General features: G+C 34.1%; 4 protein-coding genes across 12 annotated transcripts in view; 2 read left to right on the forward strand and 2 right to left on the reverse strand.

Moving 5' to 3' along the window:
• Positions 1-314, reverse strand: part of LOC104814036 (probable sodium/metabolite cotransporter BASS6, chloroplastic) — a 3,091-nt gene extending 2,777 nt beyond the window's left edge. For 2 of the 4 annotated variants that reach the window (XM_010541891.1, XM_010541896.1), the window contains exon 1: positions 29-74. Coding sequence is in view for 2 of the 4 variants with exons in the window: in XM_010541883.1 (XP_010540185.1) it covers positions 29-164 (136 nt within the window). In the remaining 2 variants the exon portion in view is untranslated. Of the gene's footprint in view, positions 1-28 lie in introns of all 4 variants that reach the window. The other 2 variants (XM_010541883.1, XM_010541890.1) reach the window with 2 other exon arrangements.
• A 1,971-nt stretch (positions 315-2,285) lies between these two features.
• On the forward strand, positions 2,286-4,827 carry LOC104814056 (TVP38/TMEM64 family membrane protein slr0305). 2 transcript variants are annotated; one of them, XM_010541906.2, is made up of 5 exons: positions 2,286-2,813; positions 3,422-3,658; positions 4,007-4,224; positions 4,333-4,559; positions 4,701-4,827. In XM_010541906.2, exons 1-4 carry the CDS (start codon positions 2,523-2,525, stop codon positions 4,517-4,519), a joined length of 933 nt encoding a protein of 310 aa, XP_010540208.1. In that variant the 5' UTR covers positions 2,286-2,522; the 3' UTR covers positions 4,520-4,559; positions 4,701-4,827. The 2 variants fall into 2 exon arrangements, with proteins under 2 accessions (XP_010540208.1, XP_010540203.1); XM_010541901.2 differs by having other exon boundaries at positions 4,333-4,827.
• A 2,331-nt stretch (positions 4,828-7,158) lies between these two features.
• On the forward strand, positions 7,159-11,714 carry LOC104814074 (protein TPX2-like). Of its 5 annotated transcripts, none has more exons than XR_771850.2 (18): positions 7,159-7,533; positions 8,014-8,172; positions 8,317-8,397; positions 8,606-8,738; positions 8,871-8,925; positions 9,120-9,170; positions 9,297-9,394; positions 9,473-9,548; positions 9,634-9,696; positions 9,805-9,891; positions 9,996-10,054; positions 10,162-10,240; positions 10,328-10,393; positions 10,507-10,569; positions 10,679-10,756; positions 10,842-10,891; positions 10,971-11,075; positions 11,422-11,714. XR_771850.2 is itself a non-coding variant. In XM_010541930.2 (18 exons), exons 1-18 carry the CDS (start codon positions 7,356-7,358, stop codon positions 11,427-11,429), a joined length of 1,443 nt encoding a protein of 480 aa, XP_010540232.1. In that variant the 5' UTR covers positions 7,159-7,355; the 3' UTR covers positions 11,430-11,714. The 5 variants fall into 5 exon arrangements, 2 of the variants coding, with proteins under 2 accessions (XP_010540232.1, XP_010540241.1); XR_771851.2 differs by having other exon boundaries at positions 10,980-11,075; XR_771853.2 differs by having other exon boundaries at positions 10,851-10,891; positions 10,980-11,075.
• Positions 11,631-13,525, reverse strand: LOC104814066 (geraniol 8-hydroxylase-like). The gene is made up of 3 exons (XM_010541919.1): positions 12,585-13,525; positions 12,219-12,500; positions 11,631-12,111 (listed from the first exon to the last, which is right to left on the reverse strand). The coding sequence occupies exons 1-3, from the start codon at positions 13,467-13,469 to the stop codon at positions 11,791-11,793; spliced, it is 1,488 nt and encodes a 495-aa protein (XP_010540221.1). The 5' UTR covers positions 13,470-13,525; the 3' UTR covers positions 11,631-11,790.
• Between the last annotated feature and the right edge of the window lie 8,889 nt (positions 13,526-22,414).

A 22,414-nucleotide genomic window follows, 5' to 3' on the forward strand; every position in this document is an offset into this window, starting at 1 on the left:
GGAAGAGAATGAGAGAAATAAACCAGACCCGAAGAAGAGATTGAGAAGCTGTTGCGCGGAAAAGCTGCTGCCCGATGAATGGGAAGACCAACCGGGGGATGCCGGGGAAGAAAACGACGCGGTGACCGCAAAATTAGGGTTTCGACAGGAGTGATTATGCTCATTCCGTTAAATCCGAAGAAAGCGGAGATCTTTCGGTGAGCGATACACTGTGAAGTTTGAGGTTTGGTGGAAGAACTGTGGGCAATGGCATCAGAGCTCTGAGACTGGAAGCCAAAATAAAGCGAAATTCAACCCCACCCACGGAGCCTTTTCATTGGCTTATGCTAATTGTGCCCACGTTGGAAATTTTAATCCCCTTTACAAAAAAAAATATATATAGAAATTTACAAGAACGAAACGGATAATGATTTCAATTTCCATAAATTCTCGCAGAATTATAAAAAATAGACACATTAAGCCACTCACCAAAACGAAAAGTAGGGTCGTCATTTCGGTTATTAACCGAATAAGACATAACCGTATCCGAATCGAACCCGACATAAAAATCGAATGGTTATGATTTTTTTAAAATCCGAAAAACCGATACCGAAATTGAACCGAACCGAATAAAAAATAACCGAAAAACCGAGAGAATAATCGATAATCTCTTTGAAAATTGAACTTTTACCAAAACCGAACCGAATAATAACCGAACCGAACCGAAATTTATATAAAAACCGAATGGTTATAATTTTTCTATAACTGAAATAATCGAATCCGAATATAACCGAATCGAACCCGAACCGAAATCCGAATTGACCATCCCTGATGAAAAGATATTAAAAAATTTGATTTTAACATCTTTTAGCTATGATGTGGATATTAAAACGCCCCTCTAGAAGAGATAACAGCCAAAAATCATTTTCTATATATATATATATATATATCAAGTAGATGACAAAAATTGTCATTTCCACATTCTCATGGGAAAAAAACCATACCAAATAAAAATAAAATTATGCATCATTTTACTAATTTTATATTTAAATGTGGCCTTTGTTAGTTCCGAAGGTTGGTGCTGGTGGTGCCACAACTATGGCTTAAAAAACTTTAGGACGTAACTTTAAAACTGCCTATCAAAAAAAAAATATTAAACTCTTTTTTTTTTTGCAAGATAATGATATCCCTTTTGTTTTTAAAAGATGTATAAAAAAAAAAGAAAGTAAAGTGACGTTTTCAGTTGAGTCCATGAATTATTCTAAAATATCTCATAGCATATCCTCTTGAAATTATTTGCGCCACTCTGTTAATAAAAAATGTTATTTTTTGATAACGACACATATATAAACAAAACCGTTTAAGAAAAAAAAAATTGTTTTAAATATAATTATTTGAAGATTTTGAGCTCTTAAGAATTTGGATTTAACGAGATAAACGAATACATAATTAATATGTGGCGTCACCGACTTGTCGCATTAGCAAACCGCACAATGGGCGGCGATACAGTGGGTCCCGCTCCGACGCACCGCATGCGTGACGGTGAAGTCAACCTAACAAATGTACCACCTTGGAAAAACTCCTCCGATGTCTGCCACGTGTACAGACCAAAAGCCACGGCACCGTCAGATCACACCTTCCTAGACTCCCTCCGTCTTCTCTTTTCCTAAAAAAAAAAAACAAAACTGCAATGGGAACAAAATGAAATGAAATATGGCCGGAAATATAAAGAAGGAAGTGAAACATTGGGATTATATTTTTAGAATCACATGTAAACAAATCATATATTTAAACGTTTTATGAATGCGCATATTGTTTGAAATTGAAAATAGCTTTGGTTTGAAGATTTCGATCTGATCAAACCGGAAGATTTTGAATCGGTTTATTTGGAAAGAGGGGAAACCGGTCTGATCAAACAGTATTTTATATCTTTTTTCTGGTAAAAAATACTTTTTTTATATAAATTTTTTACTCACAAATAAATACCTCTACAGAAATACTGATTCCGTGATTAATCAGGTATGTCGCATCAAATATTAGTTAATACTTATTAAATCGTGTAATAATTAATTAGATATCATGATTTCAAGATTGATATAAACTGATTTTTAATTACGAGACAAAGAGGGTCATCTGTGATTTCCACACGAGATTTATAGTGTTTTTATTTCATTTATTTTATCGAAAATTACAAAGGAAGGCCAGAAAAAAAAAAGATTCGAAAACCAAAACTGAAATAAATAAAAAACAATTAAATAACATTTTAAAAAAAAAAATAAAAAGGAAAAAAACTAACAAACCGATGAGAAACCATCCGCAGTGCAAATTGGCTCTCTGAAAAAGAAAAAGGAAAGACGTTCTCTGTTTTCTTTCCGTTGCAATCATCCCTTCCTTGAGGCGGGGGGCTTTCTCGATCAGCCGAAGAATTTTCCGATCGCCGGTGTTTCCCATTTTATTGGGAAACGACCGGAGAATCCATACCGGCTGCTAACTTAGGGTTTCTGTGGGTGTTCCTTCCGCCCTTTGTGTCTGGGTTGAATCCGATGACTTATCGCGAGGACGACGAGGCGATCCCGGAACTGCGAGTGAGAGTCGAAAACGAGGACGACGGAAAAGGGCATTTCGTGAAATTGGGAGAATCGCCACAAGAAGCTGAGCAGGAGGAAGAAGAAGGCGAAGAACAAGGACAGAGGGCTTCTTCGCCATGTTCTTCTTCATCCTGTAGACGGAGAAGGTCTGTTTGGTTCTGGGTCAAGCTGGTTCTTCTATTCGCCTTCTTGGGCAGTTTAACCGTCGCTGTTCTCAAATGGATCGCTCCACTGATCATGGACAAGGTTTAATTTCCGCCATTAGTTTCGATTCTCCACGGGTACTTTATCTTTCTAGGAACAATGCATGCGGGATTTTGATAATTTGATGTTCCTCCGGAGTTACCGTTGAATTAGTCTGATTAGAGTTTCAATCTCGATCATACTCGGATAGATTCTATTACTGGGCTTGAGTGTGATGGATGATTTGGGACTCATGCCATTCTCTTATCCATCGAGTTCAAAATCTATGCCCTTAGATTCTTCAGACAATTCGGATATGGTTCACTGAAGCTAGTAAGCGTGCAGTTCGTGCTTTGATGCTAGAATAAAATGGTGTATGGTTGAGAATGGTTTCCATGTGAATGTGATATGCATCATGGATCCAATATCCCATCTTTTGGTTGGTTTTGCAAATTCAAGTGCAGGATTCTTGTTGTGCAAATTCATATGTGAGATATGAAGATTTTGTTTCCGGCTTTAAGACTGTCTCGATGTTTCACTCCTCCGAACCACTGAATACCTATATTGCTTAATATTGCCAAATTGATGAAGTCTTCACTGGAAGAATTATCAGCATGAGTTCTTTTGTTTTCGCGAGTAATGAGGGCATTGTCTCTTTCTCTCTTTGGCAGGAGCTTATCCCGATTATTCAATGGGAGATGAGGACGTTTACACACCCTGTTTGCGGTCTTCTTGTATTTACATCTGTGGCATTGTTTCCTACGATATTTCTTCCATCTTCACCATCCATGTGGATTGCTGGGATGACATTTGGCTATGGCTATGGGTTTCTACTAATTATTTCATCTGCAGCTATTGGTGTATCTCTTCCTTACTTCATTGGACATCTCTTCTGCCACAAAATTCAAGTACATGTTTACTCGATTCTTCGCTCCCTTACTCCTTTTGACTCCACTTGTTTTCTATTTGTTTGATGCGGTCATATACGGATAAACAGGTTTTAATGGGGTTGGGAAGTTATGTAGAACTATATGAGTCATTTGATGTTATGCTTAAAGAACAGCAACATATGGGATGGATTATATTGGCCCGAAGCTGGAACATTAAGGTCGAAAGTTCTGTTTTTGTTGCCCCTGTGATGAACCAGTGGACTATGCCTTACTATTCCTTTGCCTTTTCAATTTTGCTTTGAAGTGAGCGTACGATGGTTGCAATTTGCATTGCCCTGAATTTGATTTTTGCCATATGATGTGTAGGGATGGATGGAAAGATATCCTGATAAAGCTGCCATGTTAAGAGCTGCTGGTGAAGGCAACTGGTTTCACCAGTTTCGAGCTGTAACTCTAATACGAATTTCTCCATTCCCTTACATTCTTTACAACTACTGTGCCGTGGCAACTCGTGTTAAGTATGGTCCTTACATCACGGGTTCCCTCTTGGGCATGGTTCCTGAGATCTTCGTCGCAATTTATACGTATGTTCAACTCATACCCTCCATCTCTTAAATATTTCTTTCTTAGTTCATGATCTACATCTTTATTCAACTCCGATAAATCTTTTTTATTTTATTTTCATGTTACAGCGGAATTCTAATAAGGACATTGGCAGAAGCATCCTCTGCCGAAAAACCCGGCCTTTCTGTAACACAGATTCTTCTCAACATTCTGGGTTTTCTGGCAACGGTTGCTACAACGATTATCATCACGAAATACGCGAAACAACAGCTGGACGGGATGAAGAAAGAAGAGGAACAACCTCTGTTGCAATGAAAACGCAACCACCTCTCTGGTTGTGTCTGAAGGCAGAGAGGTCAGTGTCCCAATCTTTAAAGAACTCCTCTCTTTGTTGTAGTTTTTTGGCCTTTGGATTCTTCACTTCAGTTTTCTCCACTGAAAAAGGAGGAACGAAAGCTCTAACACGATTTTTCTTCTGGTTCTTCACTTCTTTCAGCTTTGGTATTTCTTGTTTGAAAGAAATGAAATCTTATTGTTGCTTTTTGTACATATCAATATAATTGTGTACATAACGATTACTCGTTTCCAAGGGAAAAAAAATATTGGATCCTTTTTTTTTTTTTTTTTTGGGGAATGGATTTTGGTTGTGTTGGGAGAAAAAATGTGAGGGAATGTGTGCATGGACTGTAAATTTGGGATATAATATCAGAGGCTTGTATATATAACTTATTTATATAATTATATTTTTTTTGCAATTGCAATATATATTGTGCACATCAAACAGTTGCGTCCAAATTCTCATTGGGCCAGTAGAGGCTGAAGAGAGAGGCCCAATACGAACCGAAGAAGGCTCAGTGGGCCGGATGGAAAGGCCCATTGGGCCTTGTCATCATCCAAACTCAATTTTCCATTGTTTTCATTTTCAGATATTATCAGATTAGTACCTTTTATTAATATTATTAATAATAATAATAATAAATTCCCTTCCAATTTAATGAAAGTGATGAAACTGAGATTTTGGAAGGAATTGTCACAAGGATCATGTGAGCCCCAATTAAATGAGCATAGCAGAGCCAAACAGTACACACACATATATACATATCTATATCTATATATGTATGTATATATATATATATATATATATATGAGAATGTGTAGGGTGTGAATTAAATTGATTTCCTATTCATAGTTGACGTTTGCTTTTAAAAGCTCTCAAAACATTCAACCACTCGCTCCTATGAGTTACCAAGCCAGATTTAATAATATACATCTAATTATATCGTAACTGAATTCGATTAAAATAGTGTAATAGAAATTATCAAAAAATGAAACAAAATTATCTTTAATTAAAAAAAATCAATTGCAATTTAATATAAAAAGTTGAATAAATATATATTCTAAACCCCAAAAATACGATCAAACAAAAATTCAACCAAAACTCGAAGACATGTCCAACCTACCAAAAGTAGCTTTGGTCCAAAACCCAACAACCTTGGGACACTATACACTAATGCCTTTAAAGTATACATAAATTTAACATTCAAGTTTGTCCTATCCGCTAACCATATTTAGGTAATAATAATAATAATAATAAATAAATAAATAAATAAATATCCAACATTTAACAAAATGGTGTGATGGTCAAAGATATAACCATATCCATTTTCTTGGGCTACTTGCATATGTTATCCATAGTTCAAGAATACAAGAGGCATATATATATAAACCTTTCAAAACATCAATATGCACTTTCTCGTTGAAAAAATAGAACGTATAAAATATATTCTACAAAATAAAATGACCTTTGATGATATAATAAATTATAATATTTAGAATCTCGGTAATTGGTTCATATTTCCAGAAAGAAATTGTTTTTTCCTCATAAATTTTAAAATTTTGAAATTCATTTAAAGCTTAAAAATTGTTCAAAATTTGTATTTGCATCAAAGATGCTTCTGAATGGGCACCACATTGACCTATTACTATCTATACGAGTAAATAATTAATGCCTCTTGTCATTTGGTGAAAACACGTGTCTCATACAACACAAATTCAAAATAATTCAAAATAATAATTACATTAGAAATTGTATAAACTATTAATAGGAATTAACCCGTTCACATAATTTTCAAAAAAAAAAAAGAGCATGAAAAATGAGGAATAAGAAAAAAGTAATATTTGTTGTCGTACCTACCTATTAATTTCCTTGGACGAGTTTGATTAGATTATAATGACCTCTTACTAAAGTTTGATTAGATTATAATGATAGATTATCTTTTTTTAATTAATTAATTGTAAGGTTAATAAAAAATTGAGATTGTGAAAAAAACTTATACCTTTATCATCTTCATAATTTATTATATAATTATTTGAAAAAAGTTTCATAAAATACATAAAAGTATGGAAAACACTTCCAAATAAATATATAAATTATTATTTTCCAAATAAATACATAAACTATTTGAAAATTTTACATAGATATATATAAATTTTAAAATTTTATTTCAGTATACATATTTAATGTTTTATTTAATCTTATTATTTATAAAATATAACATATTATCAAATAAAATTATTATTTTGACACAAACTTGATAATATTTTAAAACTTAGAAATTTATACATGAATAATTGGCACGTTAAAATATTTTTTATACAAAAATAATTTATATATTTATTTGAAATTATTGACATATATTTTTATGAGATTCATTTTGTAAACTATTTTACCTATAATATCGTTGTAGCGAAAAGGGGAAACAAATCTTTGACCGGACAAACGAATAAAACCGCCAGTGGTAAAATAGAAATATCTACAAACATCAGGGGTAGTTATCGACTCCGCCGGAATTTAGTCTGACAATAAAGCACAGAGCCCCAGACGCGCCTCGAAGGGCTTTATCGTCTTTTAAGCAGTCCCTCTTTCTCCATTGTCCAATTAAATTCAAAAATTCTCTGAGTCGTTACAAAACCTGGAGCGTCCTCCCTCTGTGCATTTACCTTACACTGCTTATCAGCACCGACGAATGAGAGATTCTGAGGAAATTAGGGTTTTGCTCTGATCGGATTCAGTGGGTTTGATTTACGATTTGTAGTGGCGACGAGGGGTCTCTGCTTCGTTTCTGTGCTTGTTCATGTGGGGTTGGAGTTCATGATCGTTGGAGAGAGCGAAGGAGAGAGAGCAATGGGGGTCTTTGAGGTGAGAGAGATCGACCTGGATTACGAGTTTGATGCGGTTCGGTGGTACGATTTCTCGGCGGAGGAGTCGCCGGAGGAGGTTCTGGTCGCCGAGCTCTGGTTCGAGACCGCTCAGTCTTACCCGCCGTCTCGTGAGTATCGCGCATTCCTGGACTTGAGTTTCGTGTTTGCTTTCGGTCGCGTTTGGGGATTTTCACCTTGCGGGTTGAGCTTATGTGGAGTGTACGCATTATACCGAAAGAGCGGATTTTGAAATTCTGTAGACTTCTAGGATTTGATTTTGTCTCTGATTATTGACATGGGACTAAAATTTCGTCATTCGAAATGCGGTAAACGACGTTACAAATTATTCTAGAATACTTTCTGCACATGCCTTTCGATCAGTCTGCAATGGGTATGGGTGAATTCGACTCGAAAGTTGGGGGTTTGACTGAAATCTTATTATCAATATGAAAATCATTTTGTATAGTAGGAATTTATTTTCTCTGTGTACGAGTTCATTGGCGGAGATTTGAATTTTATCCAGAAAAAACGCATTTTCTCTGCTTTGATCACAGGGAAGAACACTTTCAAGAGTCTTATATTTGGTCTTTCGCCCTGTTTTTTTTCAGCTTTTGTAACAAAATTGCTACTCAGAGACCATGTTTCTGATGGCAAAACTGAGCTCTCAACAAGACCAGAAGATGGAGAAGCTACATCAGACATTTGCGATACTGACAGAGAAGTTGGGAAGCTTTCAGATTATTTAGCCAAAGATGTGAATAAGACAGGTGAATACAGATTAGCATATGATATCTGCTGTTATATCTTGACGAATTGCAATTTACCATTGTCTGGATTTGGATAACCAAGGTAATGCGGAAAGTTGATACCAGATGTATGGATGTTCTAACATGCCTTTTTTTTTCTTCCAGGAACTGGAATTCGCTCTGGGATTTGTGCCTCCTCACAAGGTGGAAGTTTGAATGAAGTTCCAAGCCAACCCTTGTATAAAGGTTCTGACTTTATATGTTGTGAATTCCTTGCCATATATGGTTAACTTTACTGTTTAATTATTATGGAAATCATGCTTCACTTGTTTTATCGTTTTTAGTAATCCTCTGTTTAATACAGAAATCTAACATCTGATCGTATTTGGTGTTTAATTTGTTGGTCAAGCTCATTGCCCCTCTATGAAGATGTTTTGTGTTCGATTTCTATCAGGACCAACATTTAGCAATCATGTACACGCTCATAAACCAAAATGCGGAACAAAGTCAAGCGTCCAGCTGACATCTAGGAGATCCACATTGATGAAACCTACTGCTAGTCAATTGGCTAAACAAAATCATTACAGGTGACTTTTTGGAGCTTTGAATCCTGGGATCTTCTTTCTCTCAATTCAGTTCAAATACTCCTTTCGTTTGGTCTAAAGACACCATATGCAAGTGGAACAAATTACTGAGAAAGGCTTGAATGGTCCATCTAGGTTGGAAATTCAAGCTACTAAAAGGCAGAAGCTTGAGGGAGGGCTACTTTGTAAGGTAGAGTAGTCGGCATTTATTATTTTCTTTCTTGTCTTCTTAGTTTGGTGCTTGTCAAGGTTTTCTGAAACAAATATTTGGAGGTCCTCATAAACAGTGCACTATAGGTGCACCAAGATTGCTTGTTAACTAGTTGAAATGATTGTGAATCTTGCTTAGCGTTGCTATATGTCTTGAAACATGGTTTGTTGCAGATTGCTGATATGAAGGAAGAGATGAATTTCGTCCACAAAACACCCAAGAATGTCGGTTATCTTGTTTCGAATTTTCCTGAATTTGCCTATAGATTTTTTAATTCGTTGGTTATGTAAACTTCAAATCTTCTGGAAGAGAACCGTTTGCGTATAATTAAATGTTGAATGGTTTTGCAGGGGGCGACTCTTGATAGGAACTTGCAACGTACTAGGACAAAGATAACAGCCCCACAACAACTTGAGCGTGCCACGACGCAGTGGGCACAGAGGATACGGTTAGTTCCTGAGTAATGGTCACTAACTAGTTGTTTCTGGAAAGGTCCTAGCTTACGGGCTGTCGCATAATATAACAGGCCAATGAATGATGTTAAGACAGAACCGGACTCAACAGCTGTTTATAGATTCAAAGCCCGCCCCTTTAACCGAAAAGTCAGTATCTGCCATTAGAAAATGTTCTATACGGATGTAGTTTCTTCATTGTATCTCAGCTCAAGCATGCGTCTGTGATCTGTAGATTTTTGTGGCTCCATCATTGCCCATCCGGATGAAGAGCACTCCACAGCTACCAGAATTTCATGTAAGCATTGGTTACTAATTTTTTCTAAGTTGCTACAGTGTTCTAATTCTAAATCATGTTTTGCTGGCCTAACACTTCAGCTTATATCCCTGTGGTTTTTCTTCTCAGGAATTTCACTTGAGGACCTCAGAAAGGGCTATGCAACATTCATCGGCTGTTACAACTACGTCATATCAGTGCATTGATTCTGATATGGTAATATCATCCGAATTCTTGTTATCAAGTGATAATATCTATCATCGGGCTAACTTGATAACTTAAAGGGCCGCTACTAAAGACGAATAGTTTCTTATTGACAGGGATCAGAGAATCATAATACAACTACTGTTCTCGATGGCGTTAACGAGGAGACTAGGAGGTATGACCCATTAAAGTATAAATAATAGAGAAACGTATAAGGAAATGCTTGATTTCTTTAACTTGGATTCTTGATTTTAATTGTTATTTGATCTGAATGTTCTTCAGACCAAGCACTATGGATATTGCTAAGCATGATGTCTCCAATATAAATCATGTTACTAAAGCTCGTCCTTTAAACAAGAAGGTATATTGTTTTCTAGAGCTTCATTTGCGTTACACTAAATTCATACCTATAAGTGCACAACCAAGGTTTTTGGTTCATGTCAAACAGATACTTTCAAGTAGAGATGACGTCGGTGTTTTCAGAAATAACAAAACAGAAACAACTTTACCCTTGGTATGGCATCCTTAAGATGATCATTTCATTAGTAATTGTCCTCTATGTTTTCCTTTTTGGAGTTTTTGTTTGAAGAGAACTCAAAAAACTTTTTTTGCGTATTTGCATCTCAGAAATTTGGTGTTCATGAGGAGAAGAGGGTTCAACAAGACCTGCCGACTTATCTTTTCAGTAAGGTATGGTTAATAGCTTGGTAATCGGTCGGTGCACGTGTTTCTTTGAACATCCTATTCTCAACCAAATGGTTAACTTGTGATCATAAACATCCGATATCTCAAACTACAGCTCTCCATAATATCCGAGCTCCAGCCAGACAATGGATCTCGCTCAAAGTTTCCTCAACCTCCATCCGGATTAATGAAGGTGCAGCGTGTGAAAACAGTTGCATTTGGATTTTTTTCGAAAGAATATAATCATATATTGAGTTGCTATCTCTTCTTGATGCAAGGGCTCAAAGGAAAATAGACTGAATTCTTTCCAATCCAAGCATGGCATGAGGTAAGCTCCTAACTAGCGAATAAAGATGCGACCAATCACTAGAGTTTGGTATCTTAATTTCTCAAAGTTGATACCGAAGACGTTACAGATAACAAGCAAAGTTAAGGGGACCTCAATCTCAGCAGGTTCAATGAGGTAACAGCGGTGTCCTTTCTGAAACCAACCAGCAGTAGAACGGTAGGAGGTAAGCTATATTCACAGCTAAAGCTCAGAGCTTAAATATTTATACATTTCTTTATCTATAGAGATTGAAACCTACAATCACTCTAATTTATACATCTTTTTATCTATATAGAGGTTGACACCCACAATTACTCTTTCTCGGAACGCTCGTTAACCAATAGATTTGTAAATTAAGACATAAACTGGCTACTGAAAGCTACATTGAGAGTTCTATAGTTCTAGTGTAGGTTGTGTCTGGTAAACCTTCCATGAATGTTCATTCTATGTATCTTGCACATTATGGATATATATATATATATATACACCTCTGGTTATATAACAGGGTATCTGTTATTTTGGTATGGCAGTAACTTAGGCATTCACTGGCTGACAGCGGTAAGAGTTCTATAGGGAATCAGCTCCTTTTCGTACATTCAGATGGCCGAGCAGTCCAGCTCATGCGACGAGGGCCTCACGATTTGAAGGCGGAGAGACTGAAAATGCTCATTTCAGATTAAAAATATAATAGAAATGTGTTTATATAATGTATGTGACAAACGGTTCAAAGTCGACAATGTAATGAAAAGAAGCCAAATAAAAAACATAAAATATAATACAATGGACAGACGGTACACATGGGGACGTACCCAATTTTTTCTTATTCAAACTTCCTACGACTTTGAAAAAAAAAAAACATTACACTGACTCCATGATCGAAACCATCCAACCAAACCGGGTCATGAGGTGAACCGGACCGGTAAAGCTCTGAGGGCACGAGCTTTGTGCAAAGTGATACCGAAATCTTCTTCAACACCAAGATACTCTTTCTCTTCAACCTCCCATTCAAATGAATGTATGAGTGAGCCTAACATCAGATGCAGCATCCTTGTTGCCAATGGCAATCCCGGACATATTCTCCGGCCGCCGCCGAATGGAATCAGCCTGAAATTGCTTCCTCTAAAGTCGGTATCCGAATCCAAGAATCTCTCCGGCATGAACTCCTCTGGATTCTCCCATATCTTTGGATCTCTTCCAATCGCCCACGCGTTTATCAGAATCTGTTCATCATTAAGAACCCAATTGAACCGGTTAACTCTGATGGAAACCACATCATTGAACTCTAAACCAAAACCACCAAACCGGTTTCAGATAACGGTTTGCGTACCGTTGCACCCTTTGGGATGACAAACCCGTTGATCTCGACATCCGAACCAGATTTTCTTGGTATGAGAAACGGAGCCGGAGGATGTAACCGGAAAGTCTCTTTGATGATGGCATGGAGATAGGGTAGGCGCGAAGTATCAGATTCCTCCACCGTATTCCCCACTCCGATGTTCTCTCTCAGCTCTTCACGAGCTCTTGACATTGCCTTTGGATTCCGAAGCAATTCCGTCATCGCCCACTCCAACGTGGACGACGTCGTATCGTTTCCCGCCGTAAATAGCTCCTGCGATTTAAATAAACATATAATAAAATATTTATATATGCGAAAGTCAAAATAGTTAAGACCAAGGACAGGTACTTCACTCACCAAGAAAAGATATCGGATCGCATCTAAGTCAAAGTCAACGTTCTTATCTTCCGCAATATCCAAAAGAGTGTCCAAAACGTCACTCTTCGTGCTCGATTGATCTGTCTTTCTCCTCGATCTCAGCCGTTCATCTGAGATTCTGTCGAAGATATCGAGCAACTTCTTACAAAGAACACCGGTTTGCCGCCTTATGCCTTGCGGGTCAAGAAATCTCAGGACAGGGAAATGGTCCGACAGGTTCGGTTTCCCGACGACGTCCATGATAGCTTTCACCACGTCTCTGAACTCTCTCGCGTTCTCCGAAGACGTATCGGCTAAATCCATCGAGAAAAAGGTGTTCGACAACAGATTAAGGGTTGTCCTAAACGAGGCTTGTGCTATATCCACGGCCTTGCCGTCCTGACAGCATTTCCCGACTTCTTGGAGCAGATCTTGGACTTTCTTGCGCCGCAAGTCTTGTCCCGCCTCGAGCTTGGCGGTGCTAACTATGTATTTGTTGCCAATCTTCCTCAAGTTCCTCCACTTGTCCGATACCTCGAGCCACGTCATCTCGTGCACGTTGAGGTTGAGTGCCGCGACTGCGTCTGGAACCGCGCGGCTGGAGAAAACGCGGTCGTGCGTTTGAAGTATTTCTTTGGCCATCTCCGAGGAAGATAAGACAATGGCGGTGACTTGGCCGAGTTTGAGGCTCATGAGTGGTCCGTACGCCTTGGAGAGCTTTGTGAGTGACACGTGTGGTTTGTCACCGAGGAGATGGAGGTTTCCGATCACCGGGAGTGGTTTTGGCCCCGGCGGAAGCCGCCGGGATCCGGTTTTCCGGCGACACTGGAGGATCAAAAGAACAATACATGCGAAGATGACAGAGTCAATGAACATTAAACTCATTTTCCTTTGTGTTTGTAAGTATGTATATATATATATATATTCTCTGTTAGGGTTTATTTAGAACTGTGCTTTATGTATGTTTTTGCCTGCCGGTCTATATATAGGATTTTCTGCGTGTTTATGGGTAAAGGCACCTTTTTTATTCTGACGATCAAAACCGTGTCTTTACGTTTTTGGTCAATTTTCGAAATATTAAAAATTTACGAGAATCAACTAAATGGAATCTACTGTTACTGCGTGTAATTTGCTCTTTATTTTTTTGCAGCATGTACGTGCCTTAATGCGTAAGTGTGTGTATATATATATAAAAAAGAATGTTTTATAAATTTTTCCAAAATTTTCATGAGATGAATTTGAAAATAAATTTTTTTTCATCTAACAAAATAACATTGTGTTAATATCTCATAACATTTGATGTATGTGCTTCTTGTTAGGGTTGGACGAACCATGCATGTTTACCCTTTGGTTTCTTCTTCTTCTTATTTTTTTTTTTTGGTAAATGATAATTGTATTAACCGAAAAGATGAAATGTTTTGAGCCAATCAAAACGTTTTTACAGCAAAGGTTAAGTAGCAAAAAATCTCAATCCTTAATTAGTTGATATATAAAACTCCTTAGAATTATCAAGAAGATCGTACAGTTTGGTTCGGTTTGAATTGAATCATTCGGTTTTGTTGTGTTACAACTAGAATCTATTGATTCGTTTTCTAACAGATGAGTTGTTGGTATTTTTAGAGTAAATGAATGGAAATTTAGAATTTCTCAAAAGGATTCATGTTTCACGTGTATTACAAGTATGGTGGAGGAGATAAATGCTTGTAAAAGATGTGGTATGAATTGGCTAAGTGTTAAGGATACGTCGAAAGAGTTTACGTTCGGTTTTGAACGTAAAGGTGATCTCAGAAAAAATGGGAGGGCATCTTGAAAATATGAGCTGGTAGTCTGTTTTTTCTGAGGAATAAAGCTCATAAATAAATGGGCGGTAGCTCGGAAAAACCGGGAGGGCAGCCCATTTTTTCTGAGCAATTCAGACATAAACGGGCGGGTAGCTCGACAAAACGGGCGGGCAGCCCGTTTTTTTTTAGCAGTTCGGATTGAGCGAAAAATCGCGACCGTTCGGGAAAAACTTCCGATTTCTTCACACCTTTCGACTTTTGGAGTGTTTATTAGCACCCCTGGACATCCTAACACTATATAGAGAACAGATCTAAATTGTTTTTGAGAGATTTGAGAGCACTTTTGTGGTTGTTCTTGCAAAACACCCACAAAAGCCTTTTGTTCATCTTCTTCTTGCAATTTCTTGTGTTGTTCTTAGTAGAGCAAACTAAGATCACTTCTCTCTTCATTGTATCTCAAAGACGTATTCCGGAAAGTCTTTTGCTCGTATAGGACGGAATAACGTTTTTAAAAAAGTGTATCACGCCTTGAAGAGTTATCCGGTTCCTATTTACTTTTCTGTTATTGTTCTTCTTTTTATATCCCAGATTTCTAACATGAGTCATGATTATGAACAACAAATTGCTATTGTGATAATCATAATACCTAGCAAAATAAAAGAAATTTAAAAAAAAAAAGTATTGTAATTGATCAAAGTTCAAACATTAAATCAAATTAAATTAAATTCCACGGGATCCCTAACCGAAAACAGTGTGATTGTATTCATTGCTCCGTGTTTTTATACGATTCTGACTTTCCTAAATTCAATTAAATTAAATTCCACTGGATCCCTAAATTCAAAGTAAACTTGGTCCCAACTCCACTTGGTTCATGTCAGTGGATGACTTTGACTTTGCTCAAAGTGAATTAAATTAACCATTCACTAGTTTCAGGGTTAAATCACCAAATCCCATGTACGAAATATTCATATTGATCAAATATATATGTCAACGAACATGTTTATACAAAAAAAAAAGGAAAAATACAAAACTACACTTGAAAAAACATAATTTCAGGTTATGTTTGGTTTAGCTTGATTTATTTTCTTCATCTGTTTTCATAGTATTAAGGTCTGACTACCATTACAGTCGCGATTGCAGGTGGTTACGATACAATCAGTAATATTATTTGTGCGAGTTTTTGCTTGTTGAGGTTTTCAAAAGTGTATATTTGTGTATAAGTATTAGTTGTTTCATTATTAACGGAGATCCTATATATATATATATATATATATAATTTATTAATTTTATAGAATTAGTTGGATCGTAATTGTGTAAGTCACCAATAATATTTACAAAAAAGTATATAATATATAATCCCATATTGTGTTTTATAGAACTTGTAACATTAACATAATCTTTACAAGTTGAAAATGATGGTAGTCTTAACATATGGTTAAACCGAGCCGATTTTTGGTTAATGTTCTCTACAACTAACAAATAATATCATTTGATCCCAAAAAAAAACGGTCCACATCGAATCGATCGAAACCCAACTCTCGAAATTAAATGTCTCGATTTGAAAGGAAACGAATCCACGTATGACGATATCACATACATGCCCATGTGACCCTTTTGTTGTATTATTTGGCCAGTTTCCCTTTTGTTGATTTCAACATGTTGCATGATGGGCATGTTATAACTACTATCTCCTTTGCTCTCACGTAAATACATACTAACATATATATATATATATATATATATATATGCAAGTAGATGTGTATATATATATCATATGTGTATGTATATATTTACTAATCATTTCTTTTTCAGTTATGTCTCGACAATGGTTTGTATTCTCAAAGGTTTGGGACATACCCACAAGCAATCTCACTAGCCATGTCTTCGTGTATATATATATATATATGTATGTATATATATATATATAACAAATATGTGAATGTATGTGTATATATATGCGTGTGTATTACTTTGATCATGCTTTAGTTTGGCTTACCACACTTAGTGGGGTCATTATCAAAAATACCCTTAATTTGCTATTTCTACTTCAAAACCTATCCTTGTGACCATGTGATCAATGTGACCGAAATATAGTGTGGTCACATATTGATCTCATTGTTCATAACGTTAAATTTATGATGTTTTAATCAACTGATTAGTAAGATATACAAGGTATAAACATATATAATGAATTAGTGTGATCACCATAAATTTAACGTTATAATCGATAAAAATCAAAATGTGACCATACTATATTTCGGTCACATTGGTCACATGTGACCAGGGTGGGTCTTGAAGTAGAAATAGCAAATTAAGGGTATTTTTGATATAATGCCCACTTAGTGTGTTTGAACAATTTTTTTTTTTAATTTTTTTAATAAATAAACCATGTTTATATATATTTGTGAACAATGAACATAAAAAAAAGCTCGCCATCTAATTGGCTTTTGATAAAATTATAAAAAAAAACTCTATATTTTGGCCCATTTTCCCTATATATATATATATACATATGTGGCCGTTATATTCATTTGGCACACTTTCTGCTACACTTTTTCATAGCACACAGCTTTATTTCATGGGACCTTGCTTTTCCATATTATTCCAATTCCAATCGCTCCCCAACAAATTTGTAGCTTTAAAATCCAGAAATCAAAAAAAAAAAAAAAATCGCATATAAATCTAAAATAAACTAATGTCAAATCCACAACCACATATAAAATATAAATAAGTTAAAATAAATTGTAATATTCAATACATGATAGTTCGTGATATCTAAGCATATTCAAAATACATGCAACCAACTAAACATAGGTTGATTTTTTAGGTTACATAAATGTAGGGGTGTGCATTTCGGGATTCGATTTGGTTTCATGTCGAAAAAGATTTCTGTTCGGTTCTTTCGGTTTTACAAAAATGCATATTCATCAGTTATTATATTATATTCAGTTCGGTTCGGTTTGATTCCGGTTACGATTCGCTTTGGTTCCGGTTTGTATAAAAAAAATTAGATTTTCTTAAAAAATATATATTTTTATATTTTTTTAAAATTTCGTTTCGGTTCAGTTTTTTATAAAATTAGTATTATTTAAAAAATTTGGACAGTTTGGATAAAAAAAACCGCGTTTTTTGTTTCGTTACGGTTCGATTCCGAATCGAAACGTCCACCCCAACTAAAATGTATAAATAGATATTACATCAAGGATTGTTAACTAATCAATGTATCATGAAAACCCCTTAAATTTTAATTAAATATCTCTTGTAGATGTGATACTTCCACCAAAATTATTTATTTGAACAAATATCATATATCTTATTGTTAGCATTTTTATTTTATGTCACGAAGTTGGACCCACGGTGCCTAAAAGTTGCCACCTGTCTTCGTCACATCCTATGCTTTTTTTGTACTGTTTCAGTATCCCTCTCTTCATGTGTCTTAATATTCTCATTTAATGGACCCTATTTTTTTATTTTGTAAATTTGTTATTATTAAAATTATATAAATAATAATAATAATAATAATAATAATAATAATAATTTTGTCCGGCTGTCTACCCTGTATATTTAATGACTTAGATTTTTTTCTTTATAATTTGTATAAACCTACCCTCATTATCAGTGTCCGGTTCAATCCACCACAATAAATACTATTTAATACAGTATATCATCCTTAGTTTTTGGTGTCTCATTTAATTTAATTTAATTTAAATTTGTATTGATGCATACGTCATATTACAAATATTTAATCATATCTTATAAAAATATAAAATACAATATATATATATATATGGCCATATTATGATATTCAAAACACAATATTGAATACTTTTTGTCAATCTCCACTTGCTAATTAGACTTAACCCATAAATTGTTGTTTCCTTTTTTTTTTTTTACCCTCAAGAGAGAAACAATAAATCGTTGTAACATTTAAAATTTATTTCTATCAAGCATTAAATTGTATATTCTAATATGATATTTCAAGTTTCATTGAAATTCGTTTACCGTTTTCTCTTCATAAATCAATGGCTTTAGTTTTTGGAATTGTTCGCAAAAAGATCAATATTTTTATTTCTCCCAAATAAATAAATAAAAAGTATCAAAATAATCTGTGAATTAAATGAAATATTAAAAAAACAGATTTATGCAGCGTTATACATTTTTAGAAACTTAATTGTGATCTTTTGGCAGTTCATAATAAATTTATGACTCAAACAAAAAAAATTAACAATTTTTAATTTATTTGAATACCAAAATCTAAAAATTATTAGTAAATTTTTTTTCTTATTATAATTACCGCAGTCTAAACTAACTAAATATTGGGTTGACAATAGAAAGAGTGGCATGAACTAATAATATTATATTATTAAACTAACATTCAAAAAATATTATCATTAAATGTTATATTATATCATTAATATCAAGAAAACTTAATAATCGACATAGATAATGGCCCAACTCATCATCAACTCATAAAATCCTTTTTTTTTAATTTTATTTGGTATTTATGAGATTAAGCTTAAACCAAAGTTTCAGATACTAATCGTACGACGGGGAGCTGATCCGTACAAAAGTGGACCCCACAGACTCTTCATTATTAATCCAGGATAAGGATAAAGTTGAACTCACGGCCAAACACTCCGTTGTATAGAGTAACGGAACAAACAAAGACAATACGTGTTTGGGGAATCTCTATCTCTCGTGTGGGTTGTAATAAAAACCTGAAGGATTTTGCAATGTGGCTTTGTCTGAATCCGTACAATTACTACTTTGTCCCTTCATCTGTAGCCAAACATTTCTCCACATTTCAAGATTTTTCCTCTATTTGTTAAAACATAAACATGAAAAAAAAGCGTATTAACAATTTTAACAAAAAAAATACTGAACTTTTTTTTTATTAAGTAAACATTAAAATTTTAAGTTTGAAAAAATAAACATTTAACTCTTTTACGATTGTCAAAATAAACAAAATAAATGACGTGGCTCAATGAGATGCAAACACGTCAGATTATTTTACTTATTTTTTTTACAATCGAAAAAAGTTCATATATTTTTTTAGATCACTAAAAAAAGTTCAGTGTTTTTTTATAATCGCATAAAAGTTTATATATTTTTTGGATCATTTAAAAAGTTCAGTGCTTTTTTAGATTCGTTTAAAAAGTTTAATGTTTATTTGACAAAAAAATAAAGTACAGTATTTTTTGTCAAAATTGTAAAGTTCTGTGTTTTTTTTTTGGGATTTTTCCAAATTTTTTATTAAAAGTATATATTTTCTTCGAATTAATTTAAAACATAAAATTAATGTTAGAATTATTACTTTTTGTGACAACATTACAAAATTATATATTTATATATATTTAAAATTTTATGACTAAAATTTTTTAAAAAAATTAAAAAATTACAATGTTTTTTTCAAATGAGATCCCACAAAATTTGAGACCTTGTTCAAATGCACCACTTGCACCCTTGTAAGACGCCTACATGTAGGCATGATATTGATTTTTTTCTCTCTCTCTCGGTGATCGTTATATAACCTATAGTCATGGTCGACGTACCTTTACTATGATTCTTTTAAAAACCATATATACGCAGATTTCATTCAACTTCTACGCATATATATAAAACCCACATATTTCCGTGGTATGTTCGTGTGTCGGTGCACAAATGGACGATTTTTTAATAGAAAAATTTTATGTTTGACTTTCTTCAGGGGATCGGATAGATCCGATTCATGGTTGTTCCTTTGAATGTAAAAGGCAGTATGACTTGTGGAATTGATAAAATAACATAAGAACTATATATATAATTTATATTATCCCATTTCATTCAATGACCCGACGAAGAATTAGAAATAAATTTCGTGTTAATTTCATATATACATATGATTTGTTAATTATTTATGTAGTCTTATTCGTTTTGAAATTCGTGTTTTTAAAATTCACTATATAACTTTTTACTATTTCAAACATCTAGTTTCCATTCCAATTCATGCAATTATCATACAAACTATTTTTATCGATTAATTTTTAGTTATTTTCATATAAATGCTATATTTAAATAATGTTCATAATGCCCCCCACCCCTCCAAAATTTCAACCTTATATTTTTTAAGCTGTGTTAAGGAATCATTAATCCAATAAAATTTCAATTTTAAAACTCTTATTTAAAATAACAATTTTCGGTATATTTTTAGAAATCATCGCTTCAATGACTTTCATTTGTTTTAATTGAATAACAGGAAATGAATTCCAAATTTCAAAGTTTTAACGGATTTATTAAAAGTCGTAATCGAATAAAGGGAATAAAATATTACGGATATGAATTCAATTAAAAGTCAAAGTTCATATAATTTGTTAGTTTATTATCGGTCCATCTGACCCATAGAACCGAACCAAATACAATCAAGCACGTACTCATGGGTTCAGAAGTACGTGTTTTTAGTGTCTGGCGGGTCAACTCGATTTTGCGCGTTAATATGTATGTATGTATGTATGTATGTATGTATGTATGTATGTATGTATGTATGTATGTATGTATGTATGTATGTATGTATGTATGTATGTATGTATGTATGATGATGTATACTCATTTTATATTTTTACGATGTAATTTCCAAAATGAATTAAACGAATATTAGATGTACTTAAATTATTAGTCAAATTGTGGTTTACTTAATATATTAATAAGTAGAGTATAATTTATGTACGGTTCACATATTATTATTTTTATTATTTAGTTTATATTTTTTTTATTCTATTAGAAATTATATTCTTTATATTATTAGAAACTTTTTTGTCTAGTTATGTACTCGATTACCAACGATAATATTATGTTATAATTTGACTGTCGATCCTGTTATAACATGGATTATGGAAGAACTACGCCCACGGTAATTTTAGCCAATACATTTTTTTATAAAAAAAAAATTATATAGAAACTTTTATTTAGGTTATAAACTTAATTATAATAACGTATAGTTTATTTTATAATATGGATTGTAATGCATTTTCTGCATGGAAAGAGGCCGGGTCTAGCCGATATTGAAATCAGTCGATCGAAGGAATGGCCTCCAATTGGCTAAAAATGTAGTCTATATAGAAAAGAGAAAAATAGTATTATATGATTTCAAATTTTTCCGAATGAATAATTATTCTTTGTAATTCATAGTTATTGGACTAATGATTTTTTATAAATTAAATGTACCATGACCTTTTTTTTAATTCTGTTATATTTTTAAAGATCTGTCAAAATCAGCCATATAATTTTTTTTAACTAGGGAGTTCATGGGGTATTTGTCCCGACTATATCTCTCACGGTCCGGAGGTAATCTTTATATCTCGCAATTAAATTACGTATCTCCTCTCCAACCCGCGACCCGCGGCTCGAACGTGGGATCTAGTTAGGACAGAGACATCCCACCTCCTCTCACCAGCTATACGACTCGGCTACGGTCTCTTGGGTAATCCGCCATATAGTTGAATTGATGGTTTTCAAAAATTCATTAAAAAAATAAAAACGATGTCATTACTTGTAATCGTGGTTTAAGGAAAGGGTAAACGCCATGATATGCTTAAATATACCATGATAAGAATATACTTCAAAATCTCATGTATTTCTGTATAGCATCTATTTAAAAGATATCTAAATTGAAATCGAATATTAAAATACATAAATAATTATATTTAAGGCGTGACATCATCGCTTAATAAAACATATATATTCTTATCATATATTTTTTTTTATGAAAGTCGATGTATTATAATAAACAAAAAGGATTGTTGGGTATTAAAATAAATTAGTGATAGTTTGACAAAAATAAAAGGGAAAAAACCCTAAAAATTCCTGAACTTGTATTTTGGAGTAATATTAATTTCTAAACTTGTAGAAGTGCCTATTAATTCCCAAACTTGCAAAATTGAACACGTTAAATCCTGAACTTGTTAAACGGTTCCATATTCGTCCATAGCATTATTTGGTCAAAAAAACGAGTTGACCGATCCGACGTGGCGTGTGACGTGGCGCGCCACGTCGGATCGGTCAAATCGTTTTTTT

This window comes from Tarenaya hassleriana, unplaced genomic scaffold, assembly GCF_000463585.1.
Source record: "Tarenaya hassleriana unplaced genomic scaffold, ASM46358v1 Cleome1, whole genome shotgun sequence".
NCBI classification, from domain to species: domain Eukaryota; kingdom Viridiplantae; phylum Streptophyta; class Magnoliopsida; order Brassicales; family Cleomaceae; genus Tarenaya; species Tarenaya hassleriana.

Coding starts and splice junctions, on each gene's coding strand:
- LOC104814056 (XM_010541901.2), top strand. CDS start 2,523: ATGACTTATCGCGAGGACGACGAGGCGATCCCGGAACTGCGAGTGAGA. Junction 3,659..4,006: donor TCTTCTGCCACAAAATTCAA/GTACATGTTTAC, acceptor TATGATGTGTAG/GGATGGATGGAAAGATATCC. Junction 4,225..4,332: donor ATCTTCGTCGCAATTTATAC/GTATGTTCAACT, acceptor TTCATGTTACAG/CGGAATTCTAATAAGGACAT.
- LOC104814074 (XM_010541930.2), top strand. CDS start 7,356: ATGATCGTTGGAGAGAGCGAAGGAGAGAGAGCAATGGGGGTCTTTGAG. Junction 7,534..8,013: donor TCAGTCTTACCCGCCGTCTC/GTGAGTATCGCG, acceptor GTTTTTTTTCAG/CTTTTGTAACAAAATTGCTA. Junction 8,739..8,870: donor GCTAAACAAAATCATTACAG/GTGACTTTTTGG, acceptor TGGTCCATCTAG/GTTGGAAATTCAAGCTACTA.
- LOC104814066 (XM_010541919.1), bottom strand. CDS start 13,469: ATGAGTTTAATGTTCATTGACTCTGTCATCTTCGCATGTATTGTTCTT. Junction 12,501..12,584: donor CGATCCGATATCTTTTCTTG/GTGAGTGAAGTA, acceptor TTTAAATCGCAG/GAGCTATTTACGGCGGGAAA. Junction 12,112..12,218: donor TCATCCCAAAGGGTGCAACG/GTACGCAAACCG, acceptor AATGATGAACAG/ATTCTGATAAACGCGTGGGC.